Source organism: Melanaphis sacchari, unplaced genomic scaffold (assembly GCF_002803265.2).
Source record: "Melanaphis sacchari strain LSU unplaced genomic scaffold, SCAv2.0 Contig59_pilon_pilon, whole genome shotgun sequence".
NCBI lineage: Eukaryota > Metazoa > Arthropoda > Insecta > Hemiptera > Aphididae > Melanaphis > Melanaphis sacchari.
Window position 1 is genome coordinate 746242 of NW_020271423.1, and position 14250 is coordinate 760491.

The window sequence follows — 14250 nt, forward strand, 5'->3', positions numbered from 1 at the left end:
ACGAGTTTGGGTTTTACTAGTTGCTACCGACATTGTTTTTATTAAAATTCTGTTTGGAAGCTATAAAAGAAAACAATTTGAAAATCGTACCTTTTTTTTTTACTTCGTTTTTTTTTTAATTAAAACGTTGATTCAAAAGTTTAAAATGTTTATTTAATTTTATGCGAAAATTCTGAAATACAATTTACGCCACGAGAAAGTTGAAATACTATTACCTTGTACAATAGTATCATTGTATACTTAATTGTGTATCAGTGTATCTTTATCAACCCTGTCCATACTATAAAACCTAACAATACGTCAAATTTTAATTTTTTTCGTTATTTAACAAAATTTAATATTTTCTATGTTTTAATCTCGTGTATGAATAAATTGTTATACCTATATTTGTGAATAGTTTGTCTGCAGTATTAAAATAGTGAGAATAAATTATTTATTTAAAAAAAAAAATAAAATACGCATATTTGTCTAAATCTAATAAAATTATTATTTAGTATTTAGTATTTACTCACTGCATAATTTTATGAATTTTTCTTAAAACCAAAGTCTATCTAGTTGATTGTTTAATTAAAATAAATTGTGTTACTATTTAAGATCATTTTTATATATAAAATAAATATTAGTGTTATATTATGTTATGATACTATGTCTTATAAAATGTATTTTTAAGTATTTATCGTATTAAAATTGTATGAAATAAGAATTATACTTTACAACAATATTTATTTAAAATGCAAGTAAAATTAACTTTGTACAAATTAAAAAATTTAAAATGTATAATAAATTTGTGAAATTGCAATACTTATACTTATATTGTTTAGAATCAGTATAGGTTATTTGTTAACTTAAGTTTGGTTTTGTTGAACAAGTGGTTCAAAACCGCGAAAATATTTGATATTTTACAGGAAATAGAACGTAAACACAACTTAAACATATTAAATGTATGGCGTACAATTATTTTCACTTTAACACTTATAAAGCGTGTATCTTTTATCGTTATACACTTATACGTGTGGTTTTTTAATGATTATGTATTGTTAATATAAAGTTTAAAAAAATGAAAAAATACATCATGTGTATTTTTTATTAACTGAAAATGTTTATCACAATGTTAAAGTTCATAAATAGTTTTAAATTTTAATTCAATTAATTAAAATACTTTTCATTTGATAAATAATTTTTTTTAACTATCTTTTTATGCAATTCCATATCTTTCTATACACATTCGAATTACATTAATGAATTTTGTTAATTATTTTGTTGGAGAATTTGTCTTAAAATTAGATATTATTTTTATTATTTTATTTTGTTTACGGGTTATTAGATTACTGATTTAAGTATGAAAAAAAAAATAATAAATTTGGAATAACATTAAAATATAGTTTTAAAAAAATGACTTAACTCTAATAAATTTAATTTATTTCAATTATGTCAATCAATACTATTCATCAAATACTTTTTAGACAACTTTAAAATATCGTGGTTTATATACTAGAACACCAAGAATACAAAACATATAGTTGTTACTATTTAAAAAAATAAAATTAATTTTGCTGTTAATACAATAATTCATCTACATGTTTTAAAATTCTGATAAAAAAATAACCAGTTGAAAATTAAGAAACGAGTAATTTTTTTGGAAATTTCATATAATTGATCCATAAACGTTAAAAACCATTCGTTTTTAAACCGACTACATGTAGAATGACATATGGTAGGAACACTATATATGTGTATTTATGTAAAATAAAAGAATTAGTACCTATTATATGAATAGATAATTAAAATGCTTATACAAGAATAGACAACATTTAAAAAGATTTAACATCTAAGGCACTACTTAGTAACCTTGCGAGTAAAGTTAAGTATAATGTATAGTTTTAAACCGTGTAAAATGCACATAAAATAATGTTTTTTATGAATAATATGCGTTATAATGTATAAGTTTCTTAAAATATATGTTAATATTTTTTAATATTTAACAAAACAATTATAAAATAATTTGCTTTAATGTAAAGACTTGTACTAATTTAACTAGTTTGTTTTAAATCGTAATGACTATAACCCATAATATTGTCAAGTACCTACTAACTGTATAATTACTAATATTTAGTATTTCGTGATAGATAATAGATATATTTTTTATAATATACGATTTAAACTAAGATTATAAATATGATTTGTATTTAACTATTAATTTAATGAATCACTACACATTTGAACAAATGGGTATAAAAATGTATACTTAAACAATGTATAATAAATATCGTAGATCTTCTAACTTATGTTATAATTTTTACAAAATAACTTTTAACCTAGTAAAAAATTTGAATAATTTTAAAAACATATAATTATAATATTCATTTTATAAATACGTTTATGTATTGCATTATGATTTTAAGATTAGATAGTAGAATTTTGAGGTATACCTATGATATATTGACATACATTATAAAACAATCAAAAGAACGAATAAACTGTTCTTATAATTAAAAAAAAAATATTTTAAATTTGGATAAAAATAGATTTTGAGTTGATGTATTGAATTTAGCACTTTGTGGAAACATAATCGATCTAATGAACCGACTATGTCGCAACCAAGTAATGCTTTTCTACTATGATAGGCGGTAGGTACTTATTGTGAATTCGAACCATATTTTAGTTGAAATGTAACATGCAGGTGTCGCAATGAATGTATTATGACATATCGTAATGTAAATTAGATTTTTTTTGAATGTAACATTATTATATTATATCAATGTAGATATTTAATAAACCAACAAATGTGAAAAACATAACAATTACAAGTGTGAGGTTGTCCACCAATACTTTTGAAATCACTGGCCCGTCAGTTTTAATAGCAGTTCGGTATGATTGTTGTTTTGAAGTTCGCACTAATGAAAAAGTCATTGGGGCGTAGGATGACTATTGAATTGTCTGGGGGTAAACAAAAAAAAAAAAAATCATAGTTTTTTTTCTTCGATGACAGCCGTTCGTCATTGACGCACAGCCCGTGTATACACGCAAGTACACGTTTGTTTATTTGACTTGAAAATAATAATAGTAATAATAATAACTAAAGCGTAAACGAACGAGAGAGACCGTATCGGGCAGGAAAAATGAATGAAAATAAATATGGGGTTCTTTTTCGATTCACCCCGCCGGCATTGTGATGAAAACAAATCCCGCTGAGAAAGCTATTGTTCAACGGCCAGGTATTTATGGATACACCACATCTGTTTGATATATGACTACAGAACAACACGCAATTAAATCGCGTACAGATCGAAAATCGAAACGTGCGCGTCTATTTCATATGCATCGGTTGAAATATATCATCCAGAAATATCTCAAAGTTTTTCTTAGTTACTTAACAATGGCGGCAAAGTTTTATGTAAAAATCAACGTATTTTATAGCATGATATAGTGGGCATAGTTCTGATTAACACTTATTTTTTTATTATTATTTTTTTTTTTTATGATAAATTTGAGTTATATTACGAATAAAAATTATTAATTCTGTGATTAAAATGTTTTCTCAAAGTTTTGAAAATGTTTTCACAAATCGCACTATCAGAATATTAGTGTTTTAACTCAAAAAATAGTGATTTTGAGTTATACTAATTTTCTTATGGTAAAAATGAAGTTCTTTATAGTGCTTACCATATTATCTTGTATTTACAAAATTGAATAAGTTAAACCATACAATACTTTAAGGTAATAAAGAAAATAATAAGTTTCTGTGTATTCAATTTTACTATTACATTACGACGAAAATAAATAGTTTAATACATTAGTGCGTTATTTTAAGATAATACACTACTGCTCTTGGGTTAGTTTACATTTTATTGATTATTATAATTATAATAATTATTATGATTTTAAACTATGTTCAAACTATTAAACTTTTATAGTTTTAGACTTTTCTAAAACGAATTCTCGTAGTAGAACAAAACAAATGCTCAAATTAGTATTATCATTTAGATAATAATAAGAATGTTGATTTAGGAGAAGTGCCTAGTTTTTATTATAAGCGTAGATTAGCTACATATAATTTTACAATATTTGACTCCAATAGTAATGAAGGTTACTGTTTTATATGCAGAATGAAAGTATAGGCAATAGAGGTGCAATAGAAATTGGAAGTTATATTTTAAAGTTGATTGAAAAGTTAATTGCATCAAAATATGAAAGAATTAAGTAAACATTTTACTCTGACAACTGCAATTGACAAAATAATGTATATTATATTATGTGTATATGTACTTTGTTGTTTTTAGATATTTTAGAAATAACTCATAAGTTCTTAACAACTGGTCACACACTATTGCTTGTAGACTTAATGTAATAACAGCAAAATTAAAAACTAAAAAAAAAAAAAACGAACTTTAAAAAGCGGACAGTTTATATACCAGCACAATGGCTATCAATTATTAAATTAACCAGAAAAAAAAAATGGAAAGCTTTACTCAGCTGAATAAAAGACTGGAAAAAACTGTTTGAAAAAGATTGAAAAACAGAACAAAAAGGAAATCATTGAAAAAAAAAAATGTTTAAATAAGTCACAAGAACCTACTACTTAAAATTTAAACAAAAATCAAATAGTTCTTTATGTTTAGTTGTCACAAACAATCATTTAAAATTAATTAATATTAATGTAAAGATAACATTGATACTTTGTTTTTTATATACCTAATATTAACCAAAGTTCTGATTTATTTTAATTATAATTACTATTATTTTTCAAATTCTATCAAAAGCTATTAATTAATTAACTATTACATTATTATTATAAAATCAAAGTTTAGGTTAAAACTATTTTGTAAGCTGTAATATTATATTGTTTGATTAATAATCAAGTAATATAAATTCTCAATCACCTGGAAGTTTCGACAGTTCTTGTAAAAAAAAAAATGATTGTTAGGTTAGGTACAAACATTTTTTGAAATTAAAGAAAAATGAAAAACGATAAGGTAAAGAAATTTCCTAAATACTAAGCAGATCAACAGGTCCTATTAAAAAATTATAATTGTCCTGTGCAACAAATAATGTAATATATAAGTTATTTTTAATATACAAAGAACTATGCGTACACCATTTTTAAGGTACGAAATAATAACACAGTAAAAGTAGAGGGTCAACAAGGTAGAGTCAACAATTATAACTTAAAGAACATAATAAAGTAATATCCACTTGAATCAGGAGAAACATTGAAGAGTCATTTGAAGATTAATATTGTGGTCTAGTCGATCGAAAAACGGATTAGACGACCGAACTACCGTTTCGATTCTTATAGATTAGAGGTAAATATAAATATATAATTTATCGATGAAATAAGACAAAAAATTTAGTTGTAAATTTCAAAGTACCAAATTGGTGTGATAAATGTACTTGGCTTAGTGGTCAAAATAAAAGCAAAATTTTTTTTTTTTATCTGATGCATCTACTTATATTAACTATCAATCAAAAACAATAGAAAATTTACTTGTAAATTTCAAATTATATAGTTGGTATGATAAAAGTACTTGGCTTAGTATTTTAGATTTACATAATCAACTTTTTGCTTCATCTGTGTATTTTTTCGAGGTGAAAAAGAATAGAGTTTTACGGAATATCTATTTTAAAAATATTAATTTTCTTTGTAGTTTAAATTAATTACCTTATGAAGTCGAATTCACCAATTCATTGAAGAATTATACGCAAAAGTTAAGTTTCTCCATACATTTTATTCACGTACTGCTACTAATGTGTAATTCACACAGACATGTTTTCTTTCATTCAACTGATTAATTTTCATGCAGTTACTCATAATGTAACCAATTTATTGAAGACATAAATAGTTTTAATTCAATTTTTGCGACAATAAGTTTTATAAAAATATCAAAAAAAGTTTAACACGAATAACTCTGTTTTTAAAAATAGAATTGCTATCAATGAGTACATTAAATAGCAACCAATGTTTTAATGTTTGTCAGTCACACTTTTTATAAATTAAGGAACTATCTCTAGTTTTTTTTTTTTCATTGAATCTATAATCAATATACTGCACAGAAGAAATATACGTAATGAATGACAGTTTACTTTGGTTGTAGTAACTGTTAACTAAAACAAAAGGTAATTGCATAAAAAACATTTGTCAAAAATAACGAAACGTTAATTTTTCATTATTATATATAAAAACGATGACAGACCGACAACAACTGATAACTACGTTGAAATAAACGAACAGAAGTACCGTTCCTTACGTATCACTACCTCCAAATGCCACTTCGGCATAAAATGATACTAACTAGGTATCTCGATTACCTCCATAAAGCTACTGACGCGCTATGCCTTGGAGGGAACGAAAAATTATTGCACCTATATAGTATATAAACAGAAATTCCGTTTGGCGATGACGATGTATTCATGTTCTATGTTTTTAAATATTAATCATTAATCATTATTTATACATTCACGAAATTCATCCGTCCAAATCTGTGTGCAGAATTGGTTTAGACAACGATTATCGGATTATGTAAGATGTTGTAAATTACAGTAGGTGAAAAATTTGGTGCATCAAGGAAAAAATTATGTTTTAATATTATCTTCTAATAGTATAACATCTCATATTATATGAACCGTTATTATTGAGAATTTTTAAATTATAGATAATAATATAATAATTAATATTGTCATAAATGCAACAATACAAAATTAAATAAATAAAAAAAATTTATAAAAAGTTCATAAATCAATTTTGAGTAGGTACTTAACTTTAATATACAAATGATTAAAATAATTTAGTAATTATGTTTTGCATGGTTTATTAACAATCATATAAAAAGTAAGTACGGTAGGTTAATTCTAATTTCACCAAACTATTAAGCATATAAATTTTATGGGTGATATTAACATTTGGATAACGTCAACATTAGTCGTGCCTTTTGGGTAATGTATAATTTTTCGTTTATATACATGAAATATCAAGATTATCCTGATAAGATCAACGTCAATCAGTAAATATTGGATTATGTTAAAAGAGTAAGAGTTTTTGATAGTACTCTGTATACTATCACAATAATAAAGCGCCTGATTTCTAGAGTATAAAAACTTATCTTATCTTATTCTAACCATAATTCATCTTATTAATCAAACAAAAAATGCTTGAATACAATTATTAGTGAGTTTAAAAGCGGCAATAAATCTCGTCTTTGAATAAATTTTAAATTATTAATATCAGAGGATAAGAGAAACTTACATATAGAAAGATTATTTAGGGAAATTGCTTGTCAAATGTCAGATAGTAGAGGTCGAAAATACAAAATGTGACACTAATCGATGTAAGTGAACCAATTATTTACCGGAAGTGTCAGAATGAAAAAAACGTAGCATAACATTTTGTTGAAAATATTGTCGACGTGGCTTGGAAAATAAAAAAATTATTGAAAGTATATGTGGCAATAATTATGACAGATGAGGATAATGACAGGCATAATTCGTGTAATTTGTGTAAACACGACGTGAAACAAGATACTAAAGTCAGGGACCACTGTCACTTAACAGGAAAATTCCGGCAAACATAGTGTATTAGATGTAACTTGAAGCTCAAACAGCCAAAAATTATGACGCACATTTTATCGTGATCGAGTTGGATTACGATCCCAAAACTATTCCCGTGATTCCAAATAGCAAAGAAAAATTTATTTTAAAGTATATAAGTAATACCTTCAATATCAGATTCGTTGACACAGTAAGATTTATGGCATCAAAATTATCAACTTTGGCCATCAATAACCTAATAATGCCAAACTTGGAGAAATTCTGCGAGACCTTGAAATATTTTTCAGTAAATGACATGCCGTTTGTTACTCGTAAAGGCGAGTATACTGTATACATATGATTTTACCGATGATTGGTCAAAGCTTGAGCCGATAAAATTACTATTAAAAGACAAGAGATTTCTCCTGAGTTTCTTCTTTATAAGAATAAAACTGTTGCATCAAGCATATTTGTTTCCAGAAAGATAAAACTCTCACTTCTAACGTTCAACGTAAAAATAAAACGTTTTTATTACTTTCAACAATGCATGCAAAAGGAAACCTTGATAACATTACTTAAAAGCCAGAAATAAACATAGACTATAAATTATAATTGTACAAAAGGTGGTGTAGTCGATTTAAATACTGTCAACAAAATGTGTACTACTTATTCTGTGTCTAGAATTATGAAACGTTGGCTTTGTATAATTTTTTGTAGTTTAATGAATATTGCTAGAATAAATGCTCAAATATTATATGTATTTTTAAAGTCGAATAATGCACCGAAAGGGCGTAGAATTTTTCTAAAAATTTTGTCAGTAGGTCTTATGAAAGAACGCCTTATTTTAAAACCCAACTAGTATTTATAATTCTAATAATAATTTTGAACGTCCATTAAGTTACACATAATAGATTCAACACTATATAATATGTTGATCAGTACTCGTAACGATAGTCGGTTCTTGTGCTGGCTGTACAACAGTCACCAAGCTTTCCTTTTGCATCCTTGATTGCCCGATCACGGTCCTCACACGCCCATTTGAGTCGTTCTACTTCATTTTCGACCGACTCCAATGTATTCCACTTTCTGACAGTCTTATCGTCCTGGGTATCGAAACCCGTGCATTGCGCTATAGATGACAAACGATCGGATAAATTGTGTACATTAAGTCGCTCCTTCTCGGCTTTTAGGCAGGATAATCGCTCAGCTAAAACTTTTGCTTCAGCCGTCAGCTGACAGTTTTCAATTTTCGCACACTTCAACTGGTGTAGCGTATCAGTTAATTGTTCGTTCAACTGGCTTCGTTCATCACTCAGTTCCGAAAGGAGAGTCTTTGCGCGACATTGCTCCGCTTTTTGAGCTGTTTTCAATTCACAATGCGAGTTTGCCGCGTTTTGACTCTTAGTCTTCCAGCCGGTTGCGGCAACGCATGCGTCAGTTAATTCACGACGAACCATGTCTATACACTGGTCAGCCCGAGCCAGTTTTTCAGGCGCTGCGTGCCTATGCGCTTCTAATTCCGTTTCTCGTTCCTGGCATTCAGTGATTAACTCTTGTAGGGACCTGTCACTGGAGATATTTTGCCGCTGCAGTTCAGCTAGCTGATTTCCCTCGCTCTGAACCATCGCTTCCTTATCGGTTAACGCGCATCGTAACTTTTGTGTTTCGGTGGTTTTGCAATCGATCGCAGTTTCCAAGTCAGTCTGTTGCCGTTGAAGCGACTTTGCACACTCCTGCATCACAGAAAATAAACATTGATGTTGTATTGTTCTACGGTTTATATAGAAGCACAATCACAGTGAGACATATATGTTTATAATGACTTTTTATGGATCTTACACATTAGAGATAACAAGTTTTTGCATACTAATGATGATTATTATTAAATATGAAAATGTTGTATAGTTAAAATGGACTAAATACAAAAACTAGTATTAAAATGCTATTGTCTTAGTTCAAAAAAATTATAAAAATTAAGTCCTCCTACATAATTCTACTTTTAAAGAAAATATACGGTTATCAACAACAAATCTAATAATATTTTCATACATTTTATACAAAATAATTTATAACTGTACAATAATTATACAAACAATAATTGTATATGACAATTATTCAATTTGAAAATAGATAAATTAAATCTTACGAGTTTCACACTAATGTATATATTATTATTTTACTAAATAAATATGTTTTTTTTTAATTATACCATTTACAAGCGAGTTTATAGCTCTATATTTTCAATTACACAATTAATACTAAAATGTGAGAGTCAGAAAATAATTTGCTAAAAATTATCTTTACCCCAGCATTATCGATATTAGCTCCTTTCTATTATTATCTTAGTATTGTTTGTAGTACGTAATTACAAGATACAATTATTATATCTTTGATAAAAGTATCACACAGCTACAACTCATTTTCGCATATTCACCATTTTTATAGTTCATTTGCACACAAAAACACTACTCATTTGCGCTCAATTTGCATACAATAAAAACTTTTTTTTTTAAATTTACCCATGTATAGAGTGTACATAACCTACGACGTACCTCCAAATTTTTGAATTGGCCATTAGCAGGGTTGTGTATTTAATGCACTAAAAATGTGTTAAATGTATACATGCATTTTTACACTAAAAACAGACAATATATACATTAAAAAAATTTAAAAAAACAAGCAAATCATTAAATTCACAGCGCTAGTAATTAGTGATGATGGAAAATTATTATATTCTATAACATTTTCCTTCGTCCTTTATCCTTAAGACTTTCTATAAAATCATATTCTAGTATCATTAATTGGTGGGTTTAAAAATGCTATTTGAGTTATTTAATTTCCTAAAAATAATATTAGGATAATAATCCTAATAAGCCTCATTATTTACAATTTTGTTGATTAAAAAAAAATATTTTGATTACAATTGCAATAATTTTTTACAATTAAGTCCTTAAAATAATACATATTAAAAATCAAGTTTAAACCATACATATTTATCATATATTAGTACGCATTTGCATTAAATATGTTAAAAAGTCAATTTTTTAGATTTATGATCAGAGTACATTTTTCATATAAATTTGTTTATTAAATATTTCGTTTTTACGGATATTTTCTTAAATTTTTTATGAATTAATTTTAAAATCAGTATCGACTTGAATTCTTATTAATATTTGAAGTATTAGGTTATAAATAAAGTGATAAATATTAAAGCTTTTCCCACACGACTCATGTGTGGCAAGCACAGTACTCGCGATTATTATAACGTATTATTACTGACAGGTGACAACTAATAAGAAACCACGATTAAAAATAATCGCTATACTTAAAGGACACTGTACATTCCAAAACTATACCTAAAAATAGATTTCCGTTGTACACAATTTTGTGTGCAAAGTAGTTGTTTCAAATTTATAAAATCTATTGGTATGTGCACAAACGAGTCTCAACTGTAATCACACGTACACAAAAAAAAAATCGAGAAGGGGTTCACAAAAATGATTTACAATAATCATTAATTTATTTTGTTTTACTTTTTATTTACCCCCTCCCTCTCCCATACGTATACAGGCCTGATCACAGATATCTGTTGTCCAACCCTTATATTGAAGTGAAAATTACTTTTTCATTATTGATTTTATCCCAAAGATCATTATTGGATTCTATAGCTGCTTTTTTTGATTTTTCCAGCTTTTTGATTTTTTCAATAATCTGCAATTGTATAGATGATTGAGATTGTATACTGCACTCTAACTCATGGTTATTTTGTTCCAACTCTTCAATCGTGCTCAATATTAAACTGTACTTCAAAGATGTTGATTCTAACTCTTGATTGATTTCATTATAAGACTGTTGATGAAGTGCCTTTTTATCTTCAATTGTTCGTTGGAGATTATCCAACTTCCTTTGCAAATCACACATCTCTGCTTTAATTCGTTCATGCTTGGCCACATTTGCTTCCAATATATTTTTCTGTCCTTCCGTTTGCTTTAAACAAGCTTCTAGTAGTAAAATATCCGCGTTATCTCGTTCAGTTGAATGAAAGTGCTGATCACAATTTAAATGTTGTGAATAATCCATGATTGGCTAAAATGTAATATTAAAAATGAATAAAATACACAAATTAATCATGAAACAATTATAATATGTCAACATAGTTTAATATACTTACATAGCAGTTAATAATTTGATAAAAAATCTTCTTAATTAAAAACTATGAATTTTGAGAGTTAACTAAACTTCACAATTACAAAATATGTTATTATTATTATTATTATTATTATTATTATTAGTTACTATGTAAATCATATTTCTCTTAGTTACGAAAAGTGATGCTAAGCAATTAATATCATAATATTTAAATTTTCACTGCTGACTACAAAAATCTAAAGCATCTGCTCTGTGCTGACTTTATTTTATAAATTATTGAAATTGTGCTTCCACTCTATAAAGATAGATCTATACTCAATAAATCTAAAAAAATTAAAAAAATAAAATTGGACCAAAACTTATCAAGTTATAGATAACTATATAACTCTTAGACAATGTTTCTTAAAATTCCTTGTAAATAAATTAATGCACAAAATCAATCAAATATTAGAGTTTTCATTTTTTTTTAAGTCATACATTTATTTTTTAACAGAATTTAAAATTTTTAAAAAACAATTTACATACATTTCATAAAAAATTAAAATAAACAATATTTAATCATAAAAAAATATATTATGCTTGCTATTAAAATAATAATAGTATAAAATCTAGGCTAAATAATTTTTATGATAACTTAAATTTAATGTAATGAATGAGTAACTTTGTAATAGGTTTTGTATGGTAAATACCAAAACAAGGTGTTACAAATAATCCAACGTCACATAAATCACACATATATAATGTACCTTTTCTTTTATTATTTTTAAAGCATACCTACAATACATTTTCTTTTGTTAGCTTTTCTAACTTAATTTTTGGACACATCTGTTGGAAAATGACAGGTTATAACTTATAAGTCGAGTTGGTTCATCTTTTATACTTATTCTTCCTCTATCAGGACTATTATTATATTTTCCATACTTATCCAATAGCTGTCTTATAAGTTCTATTTGAAAATTAGCTATTGGTATATTTTTGACAATTACAGTTTTATATGCCAAAAAAGAATTTTTAAAACATGAATCAACTAAATTAAAGAATAAATTTTTGTACCGCTTTATTGAAGCATATCACATTTTATCGATATTTTCCAAACATTCATTATAGTTTACAATACATGTAGGTTTTTTTATAATTTAATTACTAGCTCTATCTGTTTTGTTTGTGTTGGCTGAACTAGAATCATATAATGATGATAACATGTAAACTTATCTTCTATTTAATCACTTCAGTGCCATCATTGTTTGTTTGTGGCTATTCTGTACTTCACCTAATGCTAATTTTTTTTTTTTTAATAGGCATCCCTCTTTTATTTTTCCTGACAGTTCCAATTAGTGTTGTATTTTTTTTTTTTTTATATAGCTGTTAGCATAAAATATGTGAGGTGTACACCAGTTGTCTGTGTATAATTTGTGTCTTTTTTTTTAGATGTGGTGCCATTAAAGTTATAACAACTGCCCAGATATTCTTGAAATGGCATCATATAGCCTTGAAATTGACACAGATTTCATCCAACTCCACATCTAATTTAAAGTCTATCTCTCAATATTTGGTTTTCATTATTGCAAAAGTGTTAGATATGTAAAATTAATAAGTACTTATCTCTGCTTAAAATATTATTGAAAATGGGGGACATTAGGAGTGGATCTGTTGACCAATATTAATATATTTCTAGCTTTTTGTTACGAGCCATAAGCATATTTGTAGTTAAAGACACATTAAGTTCTCCCATATTTGTTGGCTTCCAATATTTCACTCTAGACTTTGGTGCTATGTATTCTTTGTTTAAATATTGCCCTACATACCAATTAATTTCAAACACTTCTTAGTTCTTTCCCAAGGACAAACGTTGATATGAATACTTCAAAGAAATCTAAAATAGAGTTGTCATAACTCAGCCCAAATTCATGTTTTTAAACTCCACACTATATAAACAATATAAATTACAGAATAATAAGTGTATTTTTTGTATTTTTCCTATTTATATATTATACTTATTTTTACAAAAATAATGATAGTAAAAATATCAGAACTATTATATTATTATAGTAATACTAGTATTTGTTATAGTTATCAGAATTACAACTTCTACTCGTACTGCAATAACAATTATAGGCATTATATAATTACAATATTAACTATATTGTGTCTTATAATAAATATAATTACTATAAAAATATTATTATTTTAGCAAATACGTATTTTGTTTACAGCTCATAAAATTTATTAACTTAGATGAATTATAATTTTGTATCTTAGTGCTAAATTTTCCTGTTGACCTCCATTTGAAATTCAGCGTATGCAAAGGTTTATTTATATGTTCTCTCCTTATATTTCGTTTAAAGACTAATGTAACATTTTAAGTAACTGGCACTTCTAGAAAAGCTTTATTCGTTTCAGAAATTCCAAGTAGATCTAAAATAGATGAATATTAAATACAATTACTAGGTATCTATTATATACGTGAAGTAAACCAATTAGAAATTAGAAACTATTATGCATTACACAACTACATTTACCTTGTTCGACATTATCATTAAATGATTGAATTTCTTCTGTTCTGTTGTGCGACAAAGGTGG

General features: G+C 26.4%; 1 protein-coding gene across 1 annotated transcript; it reads right to left on the bottom strand.

Moving 5' to 3' along the window:
* Positions 1 to 8456: 8456 nt before the first annotated feature.
* LOC112600059 (sporulation-specific protein 15-like) lies at positions 8457 to 11601 on the bottom strand. Its single transcript, XM_025347204.1, has 2 exons — positions 11143 to 11601; positions 8457 to 9254 (listed from the first exon to the last, which is right to left on the bottom strand). Exons 1-2 carry the CDS (start codon positions 11599 to 11601, stop codon positions 8457 to 8459), a joined length of 1257 nt encoding a protein of 418 aa, XP_025202989.1.
* Positions 11602 to 14250: the final 2649 nt, after the last annotated feature.